Source organism: Ziziphus jujuba, chromosome 12 (genome assembly GCF_031755915.1).
Source record: "Ziziphus jujuba cultivar Dongzao chromosome 12, ASM3175591v1".
In the NCBI taxonomy this organism is placed as follows: domain Eukaryota; kingdom Viridiplantae; phylum Streptophyta; class Magnoliopsida; order Rosales; family Rhamnaceae; genus Ziziphus; species Ziziphus jujuba.
In genome coordinates, this window is record NC_083390.1 from 6,999,022 (window position 1) to 7,022,369 (window position 23,348).

Consider the following 23,348-nt stretch of genomic DNA (forward strand, 5'->3'; position numbering starts at 1 on the left):
TCACTCTCTATATCTATATATATTTATATATATATATATATATATATACATATTAAAAAAAAAAAATTGGCCAAATTACATGTAGTTTTTTTAACTGACGCATCAATAACATAACATTGCATATAATCGAAATTGAAACTCACACTTTTAGGGAAGAAAATGGATAGAGATATAGTAATAAATAAGAGAAGATGATATGGAAACACAAATGTTAAGCTGAAATGTCAGGGAAATGTCTGATATCAAGAGGGAGAAGAGAGAACAGGCATTTTGGTCACGAGAGGAGCATTGATAAAAGAGTCATATTCTCCGAATCAACCGTCTTTATTATTGCCAGCGGGACCAACCAGTCCCTTCAATGGGGGCGATTACATGTCACACCTTATATAAACATAATGTACATAACTCCCACACCACCACCCCTCTTCTCCTTTCTTTTTAAAGTTCCTTTTATCTTTTTCTATTCAGTAAATAAAAACAAATCGCATACTTACAAACTCTCTATCGTCAATCACGTGCCATGCAGAAGACAGATAAATAGATAGCCATGAAATAAAATCTATATATTATTATATTCGTGAATCCATTGCAACAAGCAGCAAGGCCCCAAAGACCCTCTTGTCCTTTTTTTTCTTTTTTCTTTTTTAATTTAAAGACAAAAAAGAAATGGCCAACCTTAGGCCATGAAAAAGGGATTTTTCTTTCCCCTCATAAGAAGAAAATCAAATAAAAAAATTGAAAAAATAAGGAAAAAAAAAAAAAGTTGAACACCCCCACCCGTGTGAACAGTGTTGGTTAGGCCAAACTCAAGGCCATAAAAAAAAAAAAAAAAAAAGGGGTAGTTCCCGCCAAAAAAGCACGCATACACACGTGTGTGCCACGCACAGGTCGCGTGAGCACACTTACACTCAAAAGTCTATGCTCAAAAGACAATAATAATAATAAAAAAAAGAGTCTATATGACATTAAATGGAGCCATCCTTATTTTCTCCTCTGTAGCATTTTTCTAGTATTTTTCCAAAGATGCTGGTAGTTGAAGCAAATTGATGGAGACCTAGATGAGAGCAACCCTTGAGTATTAAATACCATGAGAAACTGTGCACCCTGAAACTTAAATCTTCAAACTTCAAACAATCTCTAATTTCTGCCAAACCTTCTTTGATTTTAAATTTTCTCTGTAGCCCTTTTATTTATTTTTTTTTCCTGTATACCTCTGGTCCCACCACATGACTCTAAAACCTCTTTCATTTCATTCAATAATCAATGCTGCCTTTGAATTTCAATGCCCTCTCCACTACTTTCGCATTCCATGGCTCCACTATTTAAAACAGATCTGTCTTTCTCTTTACCTTCACCTTTTTCTCACACCCAAAATATTAACAAACACAAATCCCCTCCCCCCTTGGGAATCTGCAAAGCCATTCAAATGAATGGCAATGCCCAACTTAAAAAAAAAAATTAATAAAATCTTCAAACTCACCAAACTCTCATACATATATTATATATTTATATATATAGATATTTACTATAATCTACACCCATTACTCAAGTCAATTTTTCCATCTTCCAAAACCCTCCAAAAAATATTGAGGTTTCTAGCTAGACAACTTGGACCACCATTTCCTCTCTCTCTCTTTTCCTTTCTTTATTCTCGTTCTTTTTTATTTCATTTTTTCCTCTTTTGTCTTTCCCATTATTCGGAATTTCCTTTGTCATCATCTACCCATAAGCAGTTATTTAATTTCCTCCTTTTAAAAGACGATGACGATGACGAAGACGATGATGAGTCACCGGACCTGATTGTGGTCCGAATCGTCACTCGGAGCTGTGGTAAGATTTTTGGAGTCTTTCTCTGGTCATTTTCTAGCACAAGTTCTTTCATTAATCTGTAGCAGCTGATGATCTTCTCCTGCAAAATTTATTTGGATATATTGTTTACGGAAAGAATGTCATTTTAAGATTATTTTTTTGCTCAATTGTAATCATTAATCACATGCATCCTTACTTTGCTTAGTCCATCACACCATGATTGAGCCTTTTCAGGGTTAACCATTGAGAAATCTGGAATGTCACCTGCTGCGGAAAGTATTGCTGCAGCAGCAATGCATGATGGCCAATATTCCAGAAAGCTAGCTTCTGCATGAGGACAATAGTATATAGCATACACTTTTTTTTTCAACCTTTTAACCCCAAAAAAAAAAAAAGAAAAAAAAAAGAAAAAAGATAAAGAATACCTTTTGTTTCTATTCACATTTTCATTATATGGTGGGACACATGTATATACGAATATACAAATGTGTGCATGGACATGTACATAAATATATATATACATATACAACACAACGTACTCTACGTACCTTGGATATTGGATAAGATAATTTCTGTGGCCCGTGAAATTAGAAACCCAAGGAAAGTTCCTGTTGAATCCAGTTTGCATGCAAAATATCCAATAAAGCTGAAGGGTGTTATGGATCGTAGCCTCCAATCCAAAACACCAAGAACAAGAAGCTCCATTCGACGAATTGTTCTGGGTTCGAAAATGTACTTGGCACCCTCAACCTGAGCACAAAAATATATACGAATTAAATCGAAAAAACTTTTTTTTCCAAATACTGAAATTACATTTCACTAGATCAGACTAATCAAGTACCTGAAGATCCAGCAGCGAAGGAACAAGTGGTTCCTCCATCTTTGCAGCTAATGACAAGCAAGCAACGGACAGCAGTTGCAATGGCCACCCATTTGCTTGCTGTACCAATCATTTACATAATAAAAAAAGAAAAAAAAATCATTATTATAAATGACTACGATATCAAGAAAAATGGGGTCTACCAAAGTGGGTTTTAAGAAATATCACTGTGCATAATTTGATTTTCCTGTCGACAATGCCATGGAGAGTTTGCAGTAGCCGAGACAGGAAAAACAAAATTCATAAAAGGCATAATAAATATCAAATTGTACTTTTACACTGTTCTTATTACAAAGATAAGTCAAGTAATAGTATAAAACAACTAATCGTTTGGCACCTGGCACTTGTCACCTGGCCATTGAAAATTGAATTCGGATTCCATAGGTCCTAATACATACCAAAAATAATAATAATAATAATAGTAGGTATATTTATTTTTTATTTTTATTATTATTTTTTAAATTTGTAAGTTGTACACATAGTAACGCACTTACAAGGATAATTAATCATTGTACGTTAGCCTGCTACGTATGTCGCTTCTTTCTCTTTCAGGTTTGAAAAGTCAAATATAATTACCACCGAATTATATTATAGTACAGAGTTAAAAAAAAAAAAACAAACAAATAAATTAATAATGATTACATATAGTATTTTTTTTTTTTTTTTGGGTTGAAAATTACATGTAGTATTATTCTTTATTAAATTAGAATCACATAGATTTCCGCATAAACCTTCAGCCTGGGAAACTCACCGGCAACCGGCGGGAATCTAGAAACCGATCCAAGTAATTAACGGAGAGATACGCCGTCAGTGGTTGAAATCCATAGTTAGAATGGACCTGAAAAAAAATAAAAAAATAATATATAAATAAAAAGTAAAAAATAAAACGTTACGAAATAGAACTGTCACCTACGCGTGACATTAATATATCACAGTTAAGAAAAAGAAACGAAAAAAAGGCTAAGGAATCTGATATGCGCCGTCAGTATCTGAAACTATTTTTCTGCAGATCCAACGGCTGAGAAATCGTGTATATTCATGGACGTACATTAGCAAAAAAGACGGAGAGGCACTAGGAATGAAACAGTGGAAGGAAATCGTAGAAAGCTAATAACAACAGATCGATTTCAGATCTATGTAATTTTTTGTCTGTTCGACAGTGGCATTATCGTAATATAAAACAAGTTACTGTCCAATCATGACCAAAAAAAAAAGGAAAAAAGAGATGAGGAAAAGGTAAATAAAAACCATCACCAACCAGCGCACGTTAGAGAAGGGAGGCGGTTGATGATGAGTTTTACCTTGAGAATCCATGCAACTGACTCTGCTCTAGCAGAGGCGTCGAGCGGGTGAGAACGAAACCGAGCCAAGTAATCGAAGCCTGGAACGAAGTTCCTCTCGTCCTCTATGAAACTGGCTATGGATTCCTCGCTGCACGCCGGCGATTCCAGGTCCGACGAGCATTCCGGCGACTCTCCGGACAGGATTCCGGAGTCCTCTGCACAGAGTAGATCGGAGAAGCAGTCCGAGCACGATAACGACATGATCGCCGCGATTGTCCCTCATTCTCTGTCCATCGCTATCTATTTGACCAAAAAATGGAAAAACGCCGCAAAAACTCGCCGGAATTTGATCGGATAAATAGCCGAAATGCACGCGTCTCAGAGAGAGAGAGAGAGAGAAAGAGAAAGAGAGAGAGAGAGAGAGAGGGAAAGCTACAGAAGTTGTGCTTGTGTGTGAGAGTGTGAGTGGGTGAGAGTGTGAGTGGGGGGAAGGAGATGAGAGGTTTTGGGCTTGGGATTGAAGGTTCTATCTGATTCTTCGGGGGTATAAATATGAGAGAAACTGATTTTATTTTTATATTTTATTTATATATTAATTATAGGTAAATTTGAGACCTAAAAAAACTAAAAGGATTATAAAGGCGTGGGAATTTCCTCCTTTTTTTTTTTTTTTTTTTTCCAGTGAAAAGATCGTTTTCCGTTTTGGGACGAAGAATATTTATATTTTCTTTGTTGGTACGTATAACTTTTATAATTTGTATTACAAAGTTTTTTTAGCTTCCAAAATATTTATTACGTTAAGGTTTAGAGTGCGTGATAGCTGCTGGAGTTCTGCATCTCTCACCCACAGGTAACATTTATCAATCATTAAACCCCCTTCTTGTAATGCCACGTTGCAAAACTGTCAATATTTTCTGCCTTCATTTTATGGATGAGTCATCCCAAAAAAGAAAAAAAAAACAAAAAACAAAAAAAAAGAACAAGGATTTTATGGATGAGGCATTAGCCAACCTGTAAGTTTGACTTTCTGTTTTTTTTTTTTTTTTTGGAGAATATTTTCTACCTTGAATTTATAAAGAGTCATAAAAAATAAAAAATTATGGATGAGCCATTTAGCCAACCCGTCTTTGCTTATTGTGTGTAAATGACTAAGAGCATTCCAGTTTTTTATTTTTTATAAATTTTTTATTTTGAAAAGCCAATTTTTAAAAATAAATTACAATCTATTTTATATTTTAATTTTTTAAGATATAGAGTGAGTTTTGCTTTCCAAATTTAAAGAGTCAGACACATTTTTTATATTTAATATTATTTAATACTTATCAAATTCCAAAATTATTATATTATATTAATATATTTTAATTATTATTTATTATCAAAAAGCAAAAAAAAAAATACATAATAATAAATGTTCATTGATTAAATAAAAATAAAAAATATTATTTGAAAAATTTTAAAAATTTTACTCTGTATGTTTAAAGATGCTGTTTATTATATGAAATATGCTTTTTATTCTTAAAGAATCGTTTGGGAATGCTTTAACAATTTGTCAAAAGTAAAATATCAAATAAATATTCAATTACAACTTGCATTTCATGAAGCACAATTAGCTGTCTTTGTGAATATGCTGCCTATTTAAATTTTATTAAAATAAATTGAATTTATTATGCTCTCACGTATTACCCATCATTTAAATAATATTTTACCCAAACTAACAAAGTTAAATTAAATGATTTCAGAAATTTATATTTTTTCTTTCTTAAATATATATTTATAGTGGGAATGAAGGAATTGAATTTGGAATTATTGTCCAAAATAAACAGTGACGGTCTTCAAAGAGATCCATAAACTAAAGATCTATAAGGATTTTATTTTCATCCATTGCACTTGTGCATGCCAGTTTTATTTTATTTTATTACTATTATTTTTTTACAAAGTGCATGACATGGTTATATGAGAATTTAAAGGTCCCCCCCTTCTCCCCCCCCCCCCCCCAAAAAAAAAAAAAGGAGAATTTATTAATGGTCGTATACATAAATACTTGTATTTAATAAATGTATATACATTAAAAAAAATGTATAATGTCATTTGTGATTAAAAAACTAGTTTAAACAAGATCATTAAATTGAAAGAACATCATGAATGTGAAAGCATATTGTATAAATAAAAAAATATATTCAAAAGAATTGATTGTTTGGTATCGTTGAACTTGAACTTGAACTCCACAATCAATTAATTTTTTTTAATGTGTTAGGCGTTATTTTATTTTATTCTTTTTGGTAGAAAATTTGTTAGGCATTATGATGGCTATGGAGGATGCAATTACAAAAAAGATTCCCCTATGCATTAACTATATATTTATATATATATATATATATATATATATTTATATAATGAATCCAATCCAAAGGAGCTAAATTTAATAAAGCAAGTATAAATAAATAGGGTAAATTACACAAACTTCCTTTCTAGTTTTAAACTTTTCATCTACATCCTCTATTTTTTAAAACTTGAATATGCTTTCCTTATAATTTCAATTTTCTTTCATATACTCCCATTTCCTAGGTCAAACTTTGAATTTAACAGTCAACAAGTTTTAGTTTTTTATTTTTTTATTTTTTTATATATATAAATAATAAACAAAATACTTTCAATATAAAAATATTAAAATAAATTTCATTAGGATTTGTATAATTTACCCTCAAATCAACATAAAAAATAAATAAAAATATATAAATATTATCTTTTATTAGAAGGTGGTATTTTATAGTTTATTTTAATTTTTTGATGAATAAATTTATTTAGAAAATAACTTTTCAATAGATGGAATAACTTATTTTACATTTTTTCATTATAAAAAAAAAATGTTAACTGTCATCTTTTAAAATTTGACTAAGAAAATGGAAGTGGACCGAAATTGCAATTACAAAGAGAGTTTGTACAATTTTTTTAAAAAACGGATGATTGATGTATATGGAAAATACTTGAAAGTGGAAGAGTAATTTGTATTATTAACCCTATAGGGTATAAACTAAAAATCAGAAAATTTTATTGATGCATATATTTATCAACCAGTCAAAATAGGAGGTACATTATAATTTATGTCACAAGGTCAATTCCAAAAAATTGAAGGTTGCTTTTTATTTTATTTTTTCCAATATCCTCATTGGGTGAAGAAAAAGGAGGAAAATAAACCGAGTCTGTTTGGTATCCGCTTTTTCAGCTGCTTTGGTAGCTGTATCTGTCTTTTACTCTTTAGTTCTGGACCAAAACACCCAAAGTCATTTGGATTGGATTCTTTTATTATTATCATTATTCAGCTTTTTGGATGTTAATTTCAACCCCGCAGTTGATAGCCGTACACGTGTACCGACTGATGCTAGATGAAAATAACGTGTATGGATGGGATTGGGAGGAGTAGGGTATCGCCAGAGGGATTTAGCGTAAATCTCAGACCTTTTGACAGCCAAACAGATGATAGCGTGTTTTTTGGCCTAAGTATAACACATCAGATATGACACTAATCATATCTAGCCATCTAATAGTTTTTTTTTTTTTTTTTTTTTAGACATTTAGTTAAAAATGTAGAACATATTTTATCAATTAAAGATAAAAAATTGACTATTTATCACTAATTCTGATTATCATTGCAATATAATCACTGTTTAATATGAAAATAATTTACTAATTTTATTTAAAATTAAAAGTCTAAATGGGAAATCAAATTCATAGCATCATCCAAACATTGAGCTATCGGGTCCACCAACAATGATAATCATCACCAACAGATAACATTTTTCCTTATGGATAACATTTACTCGGTTATAATAGAACTATGATAATAATTTTATAAAATAAAAAGGTCAAATTTTGATAGTTAATTTTTGGATTTTATATGGGGGGTGATGGTGAAGAATCATGAAACAGGCTCCTCATAAATTATGATTGTTACCAAAACAAAACAATTTAATACTCTGCCTTGGAACAATGTAGAAGATGAGCTATCAACATCACTTGCTGTTCTCTTTAAAATGTAATATTTCGTACTTGTCTTTAATTATATTTGGTAATTTTTTTTTTCTTTTTTTTTTTTTTTGTCCCTGATGAATGTTCAAATTTCTTTTTCCTTCCCATAAGATATTTCCAAAGATCACATTTATGTAATGTAGTTGCTGGGCTCCAGGGAGATCAGAGTCGACAATGTAAAATATTGAATTTTGAAGCCAAATTAATGAATTCATATCAATTATTGTACCACACATTGGTAGTTTGAATCTTCCAATGACCTGTGAACCAAAGAAGTAACCATTAATAAATTTGGTAAATATGAAAGTCCAGAAAGTCACAATATACATATTTTTTTCATGCCCCTTCTAGTAATTTATTGAAATATTCATCAAAATATAATAATATTTTATATAGCATTTATTGAGATGCGACGGCTACACTAATGATATCATATAATTAGCTAGCAAAACCCTGCCTCAGCGTTTCTTAGCAAGTTCAATCAATGTAAAAACAGCTTGGGCTTCTATTTAATTAACTATATTAAATTATATTAATTAATTATTAAGATTATGTATAATGCTACCAAAAATTATATTAATTAATTATTAAGATTATTTATAATGCCACCCAAAATTAAGGTAAATAATAACATTTTAAAGCCTGGCTTTCATGGAGACAGTGGAATGATAAAAAGTTAAAACTACTATATTCCTTCCACCTTCAACCTCAAAATACATTCAGAGATTTTCTTTTCCTTTTCAAACGAACATTCATATATATTTGGTAAAACTCAATTTAGATTTAAAAATTTGTCATATATGGTTCTTAATTAGTTTGGAGTCCGTAAAAATAGAGGTTAAATTAAGAAAAGAAAATAAATCCCTTACATAGTTTCAAGAAAAATCAAAATTTTAATAATATATGTACACTTTTATTCTTAATTTTTTTTATTTTTTTTTTATGTTATGTTTCTATAAATATTCAAACGGTGGAAATTAAAATATTTTATAGAATACTTTTAAGTTTCCTCCATCATAGTCCAATCACCTTAACTTGCTTAAATTAGTAGAGACAATTTTTTAATGTGCTAGTACAATACGTGCATGGATAAAATAAATAATATATTTTTTTAAGACAAAAATCCATATGCATAAGTTATAACTAAAAAAAAAAAAAAAAAAAAAAGGTTATAGACCAAACAAATACGCTGGCAATCACAATTATCCAAGGCATGTTTTGCTAGTTGCTTAACACTTAAATAATTTACATGGCATAAAGGCTAAAGTTTATCCTTTTTCTTTTTTTTTTTCTTTTTTTTGGTGGTGAATTGGATAAAGCTTTTTCCAATAGTACACAATAAACATTATATTAGGAAAAGGTAAAATAATGGTAACACAAAAGGGAAAGTACTGCTTGGCCATGGTAAAAAGTTTTTTTGTACATTTTGGTGAATCCATGCATGAATGTACCCAAAACTTCCTAACTTTTGGTGCTTGGTGGAGCATATAAATAAATAATTAATTGAATATATATGGCCATGATTTAACATATTGAACTCATGGAAACAAAAAGGTTGTGGATATAGCTTATGAAATTATCAAAAGACCCCATATCATCTTCATATCTCACTCTCTTTCTCTTGGCCATGATTTAATATTTTGATCTCTTTAAAAGTTTTTAAGTATAGAATGTGAATAATTAAAGTGCACCATTCAAAATGATAAATTGTATATTATTTTCCAATTAGGGGGTGAAATTATTTATTTACCTTTTCATGTTGATGATTACTAAACTACCCCACCCAAATCTATTCAGCTAGATAAGTTTCAGTCCCTTAATTTAACTGCCTGCCCTCTTCGAAACTAATACCCTTTTCATGTACTACCCAGTAAAAACTGCTAGTTCTCCATTCTCTCTTTTTTTTTTTTTTTTTTTTTACTGCTTAATTTGTGGATTAACTTTTCCTTCACTGCTTGGCTTGAATGTAAAATTTACACACCAGTTAGGATGAATAGTATTGTAAAATTGTAAATGTATAATTGATGAAGTTAAGCTAACTACTTGCTTTTGAACTTATCCAGCCAAGAAAAAAAAACAGGCGTCTGAACTTTTGGGCACCACCATGTTTTTTGAAAATTTTAATTTATAGGAGGTGGATTTTTATTTACTTTTGTAATAGTAAGCATACAATGCATAACTAAATGATTATTTATGGTTGTTATTTCTCAGCAAAATATGTCTTTTTTGGATAATTTTAATTAATTAACATGGAATTTCTTAAATTAAAATGTAGCTAGACCCATCAATATACAATTATAAGGAATATAGGGTTATTAACTAAAAATAACCATGAATAAGTAGTGGATGACAATGAATTAATAAACAAATTAACAGTCTATTATTAGCAATAATATTAATGTCTTAATAATTGCAATAAAAGGAAATGCTTGAATAACCGGTAACTCTTAATTTGGTAGCAATATATATACATATATATGTATATATATATATATATATATATATATATATATATTTTGAGGGAGAGTGGATATAAATAATGAATATTTTTACAAGACAATACAAAACGGGCAGAAGGTAGTTGGGATTGGGGGCTGTGGGTGTTCCCCAACCACACATAATGAGAAATTTGACTCGTACTCTTCCAACATATAATATAAAGTGGCAGAGAGAGCATGGACACTCACTCACTATTATGCTGCAGTTCTATATTTCCACATCAATTCACTCGAAGTGCTTCTTAAAGCCTAAAGCCCTAAAGCTGGCCTTTTTTTTTTTTTTTTTTTTTTGTGGGTAGTGGCATATAGCATAATTGATTTCATGAAAATTTATGCATGTTCTCTTTAACTTTCATACTTAATATCTCATATACTGATTATATGAATCAGTTTCTTAGCAGATATGTTTAATTTAGTCTAAATTAGGTAATATTTGTTTATATGTTGGATGCAATTATAATTATTATTTGAATTTAAATCTAAAATTAAAGCAATTTTTAGTATTATATATATATATATATATATATATATATCTTCAATGTAGTTTTAAACTATTATCATTCTTTTAAAATAAATAAACTAGTTTAGCTGACTTCTATATCAAGGTTTTTAAAAAAAATAAAAATGCTGCTTAATATGATATCAAAGAACAGGATTTGGGTCCAAGAAAAAAACAAATTTGCATATTTATAGGATGAAAATTTGGAATATGTTTTTGAGAAGTGAGTTTTCTTTATTGGGGATATTTCTCTTTCCTCAGCCAATGGACAGGTTCATAGATGGGTGTCTTTGTTAAGCCTGTCCCCATGACATTATCATTGTTTTTACTTAAAAGCACAAAGTGGGAAACATCATTTTCACCACTCTTTTTATTATTTTTCCTTACTTCTGCTTTTTTTTGGTGAAAACCTTACATCTACTTCAGCCTTGTATTATTTGCCCCTAACAGGCAATACCACTGTAGAGATTTTTAATTTTCCTCCTTCTCCAATACTCTCCCTTTTTATTAGACAAGTTGAAGGGAGAGAGAGACTTGAATTGGCTCCCTTTGATGGTGAAATTGGATCAAATATTGGGTTATTTCATTGGACCTTTGGATTTTGGTATTAGTCCCTATCCAAAGCTTAGACACGCTTTTAAACACACACTACACCCCACACCACCCCCACAAAACAAAAAGAAAAAAAAATAAAAAAAAAATAAAAAATCAATCCATATGGCCCATTAACTTCTTTAGAACTTTGGTCGGTGAGAGGTAGATTAAGACATTATACTGAGATTTTAAGCCTCAACCCACTGAACCATAGTTTTGAAATTTAGCACTTGGGTTTTCAATTTTCTCAATTACTTCATATTATAGTGCAAGTAATGATGAATTTAGTGAAAGTTTCACAAAGTATATATTATGCAACAATGACTATCAACCCCTATTTCATGGAACTAGTACTCTCTTTACCACGTATTCTTTGGATTTGAGCAGCTTGATTGGTTTTCATTCAGTCCTAATGCATCGACAATGATTTGCTTCCATTTTCGAGGTGGCTATGTGGTAGGACTAATTGATTCTATCTAAGACTTTTCTTTAAGAATAATGAAAAATCTATTATAATGTTTTGATAATATTTAATTGATTCATTTATAATTAGACCACATTAATATTTAATCAATAATATATTGACATATATAATTTGTTAAATGTTTTTGATAAACAATTTAGTGTTTATAGCAATATTCATTAATGTTCTAATGTTTCATAGTGCTCACTTAAAAATATTACTTTAATTATATGTTTTGTATTTTAAATACAATGTGTTTGATTGGTCATTTTCAAAACTATTTTTTTTCTTTTTTTTAGTAAAATCCAAAAACATAATTTTCAAAAACGCACATCATCATATAACAAAATCTTTTGCAGTCTAGTTATTAGGTAACAAATATTATATATAACAAACTAATTTAGTAGAAATACTATTTAGTATAAATCCAACTTTACAGATAGGCATTAATATTATCCTTTCAATATTTCCATTGACGTGTAGACAAATATTAATGGACAAAGTTTTCTCAACCAAGTAAAATAATTCCCCCAAAAAAAAAAAAAAAAAAAAAACACACACAGATCTAAATTTGTTGTGACCCTTGTACGTATCACATGAAAATTATTTGATCCAGGTAACAAAATTAGTACTGGAGTCACCAAATTATACATCAATTTGGGGTTTGCAACGCAACAAAAATGATATAAATCAATAGACTCTGAAAAAGATAACAAAGTACATTCAATACCCACAATTTCGCCAGGTGATAGACCACTCCAGGCCAATTCCTATGATGTACATGGGATTTGATCTGACCCCGTTACCTAAATTTACAACCAAATTAATACAAAATATTTAAAACCAAATTCATAGATTTTTTAGAATTAATTTGAAGCTTGTGGTATAGAACTGCCAAACCGGCTTGTCCATGGCTAGAACTTTTTCTTACATTTATTTCATAAAATAAATTTAACCAATTAAATAGTTTGACTATACATACTAGTCTAAATTGTTTGATACACACACACACACACACACACACACACGTACATATATATATATATATATATATAGACTGTAGAAATATCCAAATATAAACGATAAATCTTTAACAACATTGGCGGATAAGAAGAAAGCAAAATGACTAAATGAATAAAGCCAAAAAGATACTAATTATTATAAAAAATAAAATAAAATTAATCAGTAAAGAACACACAGGAAAAACAGCATGCAATAAGACTTCAAAATAGTGTCATATTATTAGTTGGCATTAAAAACAATGTCCCAACTACCAAAGATAAAAAAATAATAATAAAAAATAAAAAACTGATCGGGATCCCCGGTAAATCAATCCAAGTCCCAACCTCCCAGTTTTGACTGATTCCAGTTCCAATCATCTTTCTATTTTATTTATTCATTTTTGTGGGGAAAAAAAATCATTATTATTCTTTTTTTTGGGTAAAAAAAAAAAAAACATTATTTAATTTTATTTTTTTTTTTGGGCAAAAATTTTCAATGAAATGTCAATCAACTGAAAATGTCGATCAACTGAAAATTAAAGACTCCAAAGAGAGACAACCCCTGTGGAATAGAAAGCTGCATTTACCTAATTGTTAATGCCAACATGTTCCGAACCATGAAGGCCCATACTGCCTTTGCATTTGTGCCCAAAAGAGAGATTTACATCCTTCAATTTCATCCCTGAGGCCCTTCATCAACTGTCTTTCTTTTCCATGTCTAAATTTCTTCTTATTGGTCTCTTTTGGTTGGTCCAAAACAAAATAATAAATGCACAACAAAATAATAAATACACACACACATACACACACACACACACACACACACACACATACATATATATAGATATATTTCTTTTCCTCAACTATGCTGTTATTCTGATAATACTATATTGCTAAAAGACACTAAATTATTTACCAATTAATGTGAATATATTTTATTAACTTTATTGAGGTTTTACTTATCTAATTTTGGATTTACACATTCCTATTTAGTTTATCTTAATTTTTCAATTGAGAATATGTTTATACATCATTCGGTAAAAAAATTGAATGCTTGTAACACTGCCGTTCTAATAACTAGAGCAAATAAAAAAGACAGGGAACATATGCAACTTCTGGCAAAAAATAGTTTGTCAGTAAAAGAAGGAAAAGGGACCTAGTTGATTTGATGATGAGCATTCTTGATTGGTGGGTTTCTGTTTGCTAATTTAATTTTTTTTAGGGTGGATCATATTGGCGAAGCAGTCCAAAGTAAACTTGTCTATATATAAATATATACATACATATATATATATATATATATATATTAGATAGAACATGGATCTAAACTTGTCTATATTGTCACATGCTATTTAACTTCGTGTGTGTGTGTGTTTGTAAAATAATTTTTTTGCCAAAAGTTGCATGAAATTTGGTACAAGAATTTTTTCAAAATTTTGTCTGAAAATACAAGAAGGATAGATGATTCATTATTGTACTGGTTTTAGGCCTCTTGGTAGTATGGTCATTCAACATTTTCACCCCTAAAATTTTAATCATTGCCCAATATTATGGATCGATCATATCAAACTCATTTTTTTACAAGGAAATTATTTAAGCTTTTCAATAAAAAAAAGAAGGTAAAATTTAAGCTAAAATGGAAGTAAAATTTGATAATTGTGGATGTTAATTTGGCTGTGTGAGAAGTGAAAAAAAAAAAAAAAAAAAAAACAGAAGCTAAAATGAGATGGGTGTGTTGAGCCCTAATGCACAATAAGCCCACATATTGTGAAGGGTTAAAAATTTAGCCCAAACCATTTTTTTTTTTCTAGAAACAAAAACCAAATTTATGAATAATGTGACAGTATTTTATTAATTTGTATTGAAATTCACTTATCTAATTTTGGATAAAAATATCCTTTTTTAGTTTATCTTAATTTTTCCATGTAGACTATGTTCATACATTATCAGATTGCTCTAATAACTATACCAAATCTCTTTAAAAAGAAAAAGAAAAAAAGAAAAAAAATACCAAATTTAAAACACATGGAAGATATGCAACATCCGAATACACAGATGAACTGGCAAAAATTAGATTGTCAGCAAAGGAAGGAAAATGTACCTAGTTGATTTTATGATAAGCATTCTTGGTTGTGGTAGGTTTCTGTTTCCTCAATAAATAAACTTGGCTAAATATAAATAAATGTATATATTTTTGATAGAACATAGAACTAATTAAACTTGTATTCGTTGTCAAAAATTGTCACATGTTTCTTGGCTTGGTGATTTTTTCTTTTCTTATAATTTTGTTCCAAAAGTTGCATGAAATTTAGTATAAGAATTTTTGGATTTTTGATGTTTGACGTGTTCGAAAATACAAACAGGCTATAGATGATTCATTATTGTACTGGTTTTGGGCCTGTATGGTAGTTCCGTTATTCAACATTACGGCCCCTATAAATTTTCTCTCATTGCGCAATAATATGGACCGACCATTTTTTGATAAAATATATTCAAAACTTTATTAATAAGATACAATAAGATAAATACTCCATTCACCCAAAAAAAAAAAAAAAAAAAACAAATGATCCAAAAAAAAACAAAGAAACATCAGTAGTTCAATACCATCCAGAAGTATAGGATATAACCTATAATGGTATGAGTATAACTATATGACATCAATGGTGATTGTCACCATCCTATATAGTAGTAGATCTAGTATTTATGTGGCTTTTATATATACATGGCATCCACTGTTTGTAAATGGTTTTTACTTATATATACACATGGGATCCATTATCACGTAAAATGGTGAAAGTCACTATTGATGATAAATATCATTTTTCCAATTGTGAAAGTCCTTCATCAAGTTGTAAAACCTTCAATAGAAGTGCAAATCTACCTAACTTATGTGCAACTACTCTACTTGTTTTTCTTGGATAAAAAGTTACATCTAAAAGAGTGACCATAAGTTCTCAATAAAATTTTGATATCTTCAACCAAAATAGCATTCTGGTATGAGCAGATCTTAGTTGTATCATTGATATAGCATCAATGGCTTTCTTTGGATCACTCTTAATGATTCCTTCAACAACACCTATCTCTCTACACATAAAGATATGGAACTTTGATAGCTATGATAACTCAAACACTACTAATGGTGAAAAGCAGTTTGAAATATGGGATCCTGCCATTGCTGCATTCACTTTTAGATCTAGCTCCATCAACATTATTTACTTTAAATTGATTAACTCTTTGGTGGTTTGATTGATTTCCAGCAACTATGACTAAGCTCGGTCTTTTTCATATTAACCCATTTAGCAAAAGAACAAATATTATGAGGATCAGCACAAAAATAAATTAAATGGCGTCGCCCGGACTCGAACCGGAGACCTTCAGTGTGTTAGACTGACGTGATAACCAACTACACCACGACACCAGATGGAGATTCTGGCTACTTTTACTGACATCTAATTTTGGTTTCCTAATCCTCGCCTAAAATCCCATTGCTCGGGTTTCTCGGCAGAGGATAGTTCTCAGCAGAGGATAGTACAGCTTTGAGCGACGAAGATGCTAAGCACGGGACGTTTTCAGCTGCCGTGGTGTTCAAATTCTCTTCTCACCATTCAAAGCAACAGCACTGCTTCATCTCTCTCATTGCCTTACAGAACTCACCGAACCCATCTAGCTTTCTGCCCCAGTGTATCTTCATCAGCTTTGCTCTTCACTGCCTGGTCCGAAAATGGTGTTTTCCTATCTTCTTTACGGACGTTCTGTAATACCCATTTCAACTCCTCTGCTGATTTTGGTCATGGATGTAATGGGTTCAGAGCTTTTGCTCTGAAAAAGCACGCTAGAGGTGAAATGGAACTCTTAGATATGGACAGTTTTGATGATGATTATGATGATGACGACGATGAGGAGGAGGAGGAGGAGTTTGGCAATGGCGATGATTTTGAAGAAGATGACGAAGATGGAACCTTTTTTTTGCCGTTTGGGAGGATGAAGAAGTGGCTGGAGAACAAGCCCCGTGGGTTTGGTGAAGGGAAAGTGTACGACACTTCAATTGAGGACAAACTGTTCGAAGAAATGGAGCAGAGTAGACAAGCCCAGGATGCTAATATTAATAAGCTCAAGAAAAATCCCGCAAAGCCTAGTTCCAAGCAAGATGAACAAAAGAAGAAAGGTTTGTCATAATTTGTCACGGTCAATGAGTTATGCCCATATTCTTATCTTCCATATTATATGACCATTTGTAATGTATCCATTTAATTTAGGCCAATAAATTCTTCTTTTTCATTGAGTATTTCTTGCTTTCAATTTGATATTCAAATATGTGAATGTCTTTTCCAATGCCGAAACAAGTTTGAATTTTCAGTTATGTTTGCCGGAAATTTTTGCAGCTAAGGAAGTTGTTCCAAGTGGAATCCAAGTGCAAGTGGTCAACCTTCCTAAAAAGAAGAATGTCCATAGAGATTTGAAGTCAGCTTTCAAAGGTGTGCCTGGTATAATTAGTATAAACCCTGTAGTTTCTGGAAACAAGAAGACCAGGGACCCTATTTGCAAGGGTTCTGCTTTCATTTATTTCAAGTCTGAGGAGGAGGCAAACAGGTACTTAAGAATTCTGTTAAGTTTGCATGCCAGAAGAACAGGCAGCAACCGGGAATATTATGTTTTACAGAAATTAGAAATGCGTATGAAATTTGTTGAAATGAAAATCTTCTTGTGGCAGGTTCATTCAGATGTTTTCCCGGCAGAGTATAAGTTTTGGAAAAGTTCAGAAGGAAATAAAATGTGAGATAGTAAAGTCACAAATATCAGATTCTGCTATTGAACAATCAGCGGACAGGACTTACACTGAAGAAGTTCCTGAAGTGGAAGGATATCAAAATGGTCTTTCTGATATGGATGATTCTTCCTTGGAAATGGGGGTGGAGAATAGATCTGATGAATATGATGAACCTAATGATAACTTCGACATGCAAGAACCCGAAGATGTCGGAGAGAATCTTGAATCTATCACTGCATCAGAGCTAAGTGATGGAGATAGCTTGGAACAAAGATCAGAGTCTGAGTCGTCATTAGATTTAGTTTCTTTGAAGCGGCTAGAGAGAATCGAGGCACTTGAGAAGAAGCTACTTGGTAAAGGGATGGAAGAGAAGGTTCCTAGCAAAGGTAAAGGGGAGAAAATTCGTAAGAAAAAGCTACTTGCAAAAGGCAAAGAAGTGAAAGATCAAAGAAAATTGGGCATTCCAGGATCTGCCAAGAGGTAACTTGTGTCATATTGCTGATCTTTGTCAAAACAAACTGTTTGTTTCGGCCTCTCTTATATTGTAAATGACATGGCTTTCTTGATCATTTTTGCAGGTTAAAGATCAAAGAAAAGGCTGTTTTGACTGACGTGTTTTCTAAATACGGAACCAAATCTGCCATGGCTTCCAAGGAAGAAAGATAACCAGTAAACAGTAACTGGATATTTCTCAAATCTGAGACCCATTTCTAAGAATTTGAAGTGTAAACTGCATATCAACTGAGATGGTCTCCTTGAATGTCATATCTACTGTCTCTCATTCCACATCATAATTTTATTAGCCATCTGATAATTGTAATTTCCAGTTTCCTTTTCCCCCATAGCACTGGTCAATTTGAATATGCAGCTCTTCGGTCAGTTTGCATATAGATTAGCACTTTAGTTTTCATAATTATCAAAAACCACACATAGGTATTTTTTTTTTTAGTTATTAGCGTGTTTCTCCCTTGAAGTGAATATGTTTGGCACTTTAATCCTAGAATATATATATTTTTTGGTGCTTTAGGTTCCGAGCTCAATTTTTTTTTTTTTTAAATTGTATCCTCGAAATTATAAAAAAAAAATAAAAAAAATATCAATTTAAGGAACATCTGTAGAAGTGAAATTCAATTTAAAAGCCAATTATGCAAGTCAAATTTGAATTCAGAATCAAAATGTCTAAAAAAAAAAAAAAAAATGAAATGCTAAATTCTATTTAATTCAGGAAGGAAACACACTAATTGCCATTGTTATTATTATCTCTAATAATAGTACAGACAATTTGAAGTTATAGATCATATCTATAGAAACAGTGATTATGTCCTCGGGGGGGACATTTTGTTAATTCAAACAAGTAATAAAAAGTTTTTCCACGTAGTGGCACCCTGAACTCTCTTATGCCCAGCTAAAAAGAACAAACTTTTTAATTACCAATTAAAAAGTTGTACCAATTAAGAAGTTGTAGACATCTAACACTCAAACAATTAGTATTTTAAGCTCCACATTTTACATTTGTTGTATAGGTTATTCGGTTTGGGTGTGTCCAATAATTCTTAATTGTAATGCCTTCTCAGCAAAAACGGAGCAAAGGAAATAGTAATAGTAATAGCTGAGACCGTGTTATGTGGGGGTTTATGGTTTAAACCCTTAAACCCCCAAAATTGTTTATCCTTTTCCCAGCTTCAGAAATCAGAAAAACCCTTCACCCTCAACCCCAGAAACAAAAAAAAGAAAAAAAAGAAAAAAAGCCGGAATGATTCTCCATCGTCCTACTGCTACAATCCTCCATTTCTGCAAGCTATCATCATCATCCTCTCCTTCCAAATTCTTCTCCCAATTCAAACATCCGTATCGGTTTCCTTCTAATCCCTCATCTTCATTTTCGCCATCTTCTTCTTCGGCTCTTCAAATCCGTTTGTTTTGCCTCACTAAACCACGCCGCTGCAGACAACAAGTCAGAGTCTTCTCGACTGCCCCTGCCATCGCCGTCTCGCACCGCAAAGGAGGAGGCGATACGTTCTATGCAGACGAAGGCGTTTCCTGGGCTTCCCTTGGAGTTTCTGATAGGCTTTCTCAGGCTCTCTTCAATGCCGGTTTCGGCCAACCTTCTCTGGTTCAGGTGCCCACTCTGTTGCTCAATTTTCAACAGATATTTGAATGCTTGTTGTGTATAGTAACATGGGCATTTACCCTTTTCGATGCTAATTTTGAGTTTTTAATTTTATAGGCTGCTTGCATACCCTCTATACTCTCTGGTAAAGATATGGTAGTTGCTGCTGAAACTGGTAGTGGTAAAACGCATGGATACCTTGTCCCTCTGATTAATCGGTTGTCTGATAACCCTGCTGATTTGGAGGATACTGCTTCTGAACAAGGATTTTCCTCCAAACATAAAGTTGGTCTTGTTCTTTGCCCAAATGTGACACTTTGTGAGCAAGTGGTTCGTATGGCCAATGGTCTTTGTGGTGAGGATGGTCAGCCACTTCTTACCGTTGCAGCAGTTTGTGGTAGACAGGTAATTCTGTTTGTTGTTCTTGATCTGTATTGCAACAGCATTGTGATTTTGTTGGTACTATTTTTGTTACTAGAATGGTGCTTTTCTTGGCTTATTTCGTGGTTCCTTGCAATTTTCGGAATCTGGGACTGACAACTCAGAAATAATATGCTTTCATTTCAGGGATGGCCAGTTAACAAACCTGATATCATTGTGTCAACACCTGTTGCCCTTCTGAACACTATCGATCCAAACAAAAGCCGCCGTATTGAATTTATGCGCAGTGTTAAATATGTGGTATGGATTGCATTTCAGTGTTGATGTTTATTTTTTTTTTTATTATTATTATTTTTTTGGCTTAGAATTGACAAATCTGATAGAACCCAGGTATAAATAAGTAATTTCACGTCTTCATAACTGGTATGCTTATGTAAAAAAATTTTGGCATTATCAGGTGTTTGATGAAGCAGACATGCTTCTCTGCGGGAGCTTTCAGAATAAAGTTATCCGTCTAATAAACCTTCTCCGTTTTGATGAAAAGCAATTATCGTGGTCAAAAGGATCTGTTAGTGAGTTGCCATTGGATTTGGAAATTGATACTTCATCGCAGTTAAGTTCAGACGATGAAGAAGACCTAAAAGCGGAAGTCGTCTCAGAAGGGGAGGAAAGTTCTGAAGGTGTTGTCGATGACTTACAGGAGGGCGTTGAAGCTGGGCATGTCAAAAGAACAGACTGGAGGAGAGTGAGGAAGGATTATGAGCGCAGCAAACAATACATTTTTGTTGCAGCTACTCTTCCAATGAATGGGAAGAAAACAGCTGGTGCAGTGTTGAAAAAGATGTTTCCAGATGCTAATTGGGTTGCTGGGAATTATCTTCATCGTCACAACCCCAGGTGCTACAGAATTTTTTCTTTACCAGTTGATTATTTGTAAAAGTATTAATTGCCCTCCTGCTAGTCAGGTGTTGCAGTGTTTACTGTATATTATAAACTTATAGCCTCTATGTTGCTGATTTTTCTGTAACTTTTTCTTCTTTAGATTAAAGCAGAGATGGATTGAAGTTACAAATGATACTCAGGTCGATGAACTCGTAAAAGCTGTGAATCAAGGTTTCAAATCCAAATCAGTGGATATTGGCTCTGATCAATGCCGAACCATGGTGTTTGCGAATACTGTTGATGCTGTTGAAGCAGTGGCAAAAATACTGCTTAGAGCTGGGATTGAATGTTACCGATACCATAAAGATTGCTCCTTGGAGGAGCGTGCAAAGACATTAGATGATTTCCAAGAGAAAGGTGGTATTCTTGTTTGCACTGATGCTGCTTCGCGTGGTGTTGACATTCCAAATATCTCACATGTCATTCAGGTCACTCTCCTTTATTATCTTAGATTTTTTTTTTTTTAATTTCTTGATCAAATGAGGAAAATGACATGAGTAGTCTAAAGTTAGCATATTTCTTATGATCAAAATTATAAAAAAAGATATGAATTTACTAGAACCAGATTGGTGTCATATTGGGAACTACTTATATGATATGAAAAAAATAAGTAAATATATGCATTTGAACTCTAAAATACTCCTCATAAATTGAATTTACTCGCATTGCTGCAAATTTATATTCATGTAGGCATTTGTAGTTTCTAAGAACAAAAAAAGTTTATCATTTTTCTTTTTCTCCTCTTCTATTGTTATTGCTCTTAAATTTGTTTCGTCATCAGCCTGGTTGTGCAAATTTTCAATGCACCTCATTACTAATACCTTCACCATGTAAAAGGCTTCACTGTCAGACACAATTGACCAATACATGGTGTTTCTCTTCCATTGTGGGATCTCTGTTTCTATCATACTAGCATGTTTTTTTAAGATGTTATATTGCTGTCTTGTTCTATAATTATTTCACTCTTTTTATCATGTGATTTTATGTAAATTGAAGTTGACTCGTGGAACTCTTTGATTATTCCAGGCAGATTTTGCAACTTCTGCTGTAGACTTCATACACAGGATTGGTCGCACAGGTAGAGCTGGTCAATATGGAGTTGTCACTAGCCTTTACACTGAATCCAATCGGGATCTGGTTGCTGCTGTTCGTCGAGCAGAGGAACTTGGTCAACCAGTGGTAATTTTTCAAACTTTTAATTCTGATATGGAAGATGCTCTTATGTGAACAAAAATTTTGATATGATACTAGAGTTGGAAATGTAAAAATGTTTTCACTATATTAACTGCATACCTTTGACGAGAATGTATGTCCTTGTTCTTATCGAGTTAAACTTGGTAAATGCCTTGTTCGTGTGAGGATCATGCTGGGTCACATGAACTGATTTGAAGAACTGGACGCAACGCAAATGTTAAAAATTCCTGATGTGACATTGTAATTTTCAAGCTCTTGACCACCGGTTTATTTTCTTATGGCTGCAGGAGACAGCATTTAGCAGGAAAAGAAGCTTCAGAAATAAGCTTAAGAAGAGAGGTAAAGGTCAATTTCACAATTGCAAGAATTAAAATTTTCATTACGACACTGTACAATATCAATTGAATCTACACTTGCACAAAGTTTGTAGTTCAATGAAGACTACAAAAGTCACATCCATTTTGAGATCGCAGGAAAAAAAATTGTTATTTTCCTGCTGATTATGAAATATAGGGAGTTGTTGGGATACTCTATTTTGATCTGATATTATCATTTTAACATTTTTAGCAGGCTTCACCAAGATCAGAGACGCGTCCATTGGTGAAGAAAGTGTTGTATCATATTGACTACGTTTGTGAGGAATTTCATATGTAAAGAAGCACTACGATAATCTAAATTTATATAAATTCTATTTTTCACTAAATTTCTTTTTTCATTTTTTATGCTTTAATAATATTACAAATATAATACCAGTTTCTCTCTTGTCTTATTTTCTTCTATTCTATTTCTTTTTCACTCCTCGTAGTTTTAAACTACCACTCTTGGTGCTGATTGCTGAATTATTGTCTTCACCATTGCCAAAAAGTATTGTTGCATTAATTATTCCATAGTCTTCTACCA

General features: G+C 32.0%; 3 protein-coding genes and 1 non-coding gene across 5 annotated transcripts; 2 read left to right on the top strand and 2 right to left on the bottom strand.

Moving 5' to 3' along the window:
* Window positions 1–548: 548 nt before the first annotated feature.
* On the bottom strand, window positions 549–4,554 carry LOC107419860 (cyclin-D1-1). Its single transcript, XM_016028692.4, has 6 exons — window positions 3,991–4,554; window positions 3,441–3,527; window positions 2,651–2,749; window positions 2,358–2,559; window positions 2,006–2,136; window positions 549–1,909 (listed from the first exon to the last, which is right to left on the bottom strand). The coding sequence occupies exons 1-6, from the start codon at window positions 4,231–4,233 to the stop codon at window positions 1,694–1,696; spliced, it is 978 nt and encodes a 325-aa protein (XP_015884178.2). The 5' UTR covers window positions 4,234–4,554; the 3' UTR covers window positions 549–1,693.
* An 11,843-nt stretch (window positions 4,555–16,397) lies between these two features.
* On the bottom strand, window positions 16,398–16,471 carry TRNAV-AAC (transfer RNA valine (anticodon AAC)). Its single transcript has one exon. It is a non-coding gene; the product is annotated as a tRNA-Val (tRNA).
* A 53-nt stretch (window positions 16,472–16,524) lies between these two features.
* Window positions 16,525–18,852, top strand: LOC107419902 (uncharacterized). The gene is made up of 4 exons (XM_016028733.4): window positions 16,525–17,218; window positions 17,436–17,643; window positions 17,765–18,301; window positions 18,400–18,852. Exons 1-4 carry the CDS (start codon window positions 16,603–16,605, stop codon window positions 18,485–18,487), a joined length of 1,449 nt encoding a protein of 482 aa, XP_015884219.3. The 5' UTR covers window positions 16,525–16,602; the 3' UTR covers window positions 18,488–18,852.
* Window positions 18,853–19,379: 527 nt separating this feature from the next.
* Window positions 19,380–23,217, top strand: LOC107419889 (DEAD-box ATP-dependent RNA helicase 22). Of its 2 annotated transcripts, none has more exons than XM_048463066.2 (8): window positions 19,380–19,940; window positions 20,049–20,336; window positions 20,499–20,612; window positions 20,770–21,209; window positions 21,355–21,682; window positions 22,281–22,433; window positions 22,736–22,787; window positions 23,016–23,217. In XM_048463066.2, exons 1-8 carry the CDS (start codon window positions 19,575–19,577, stop codon window positions 23,072–23,074), a joined length of 1,800 nt encoding a protein of 599 aa, XP_048319023.2. In that variant the 5' UTR covers window positions 19,380–19,574; the 3' UTR covers window positions 23,075–23,217. The 2 variants fall into 2 exon arrangements, with proteins under 2 accessions (XP_048319023.2, XP_048319024.2); XM_048463067.2 differs by having other exon boundaries at window positions 23,019–23,217.
* The last annotated feature ends 131 nt before the right edge of the window (window positions 23,218–23,348 follow it).

What these genes read in the sequence shown, in the direction of transcription:
- LOC107419860 (XM_016028692.4), bottom strand. Translation starts at nt 4,233, where the DNA reads ATGTCGTTATCGTGCTCGGACTGCTTCTCCGATCTACTCTGTGCAGAG. An exon ending in TAGATTCCCGCCGGTTGCCG is followed by an intron (nt 2,750 to 3,440) that starts GTGAGTTTCCCA and finishes TGATTGGTACAG; the next exon opens with CAAGCAAATGGGTGGCCATT. An exon ending in GGTGTGATGGACTAAGCAAA is followed by an intron (nt 1,910 to 2,005) that starts GTAAGGATGCAT and finishes TAAATTTTGCAG; the next exon opens with GAGAAGATCATCAGCTGCTA.
- LOC107419902 (XM_016028733.4), top strand. Translation starts at nt 16,603, where the DNA reads ATGCTAAGCACGGGACGTTTTCAGCTGCCGTGGTGTTCAAATTCTCTT. An exon ending in AGATGAACAAAAGAAGAAAG is followed by an intron (nt 17,219 to 17,435) that starts GTTTGTCATAAT and finishes AAATTTTTGCAG; the next exon opens with CTAAGGAAGTTGTTCCAAGT. An exon ending in TCTGAGGAGGAGGCAAACAG is followed by an intron (nt 17,644 to 17,764) that starts GTACTTAAGAAT and finishes TTCTTGTGGCAG; the next exon opens with GTTCATTCAGATGTTTTCCC.
- LOC107419889 (XM_048463066.2), top strand. Translation starts at nt 19,575, where the DNA reads ATGATTCTCCATCGTCCTACTGCTACAATCCTCCATTTCTGCAAGCTA. An exon ending in ATATCTCACATGTCATTCAG is followed by an intron (nt 21,683 to 22,280) that starts GTCACTCTCCTT and finishes TGATTATTCCAG; the next exon opens with GCAGATTTTGCAACTTCTGC. An exon ending in AGGAACTTGGTCAACCAGTG is followed by an intron (nt 22,434 to 22,735) that starts GTAATTTTTCAA and finishes TTATGGCTGCAG; the next exon opens with GAGACAGCATTTAGCAGGAA.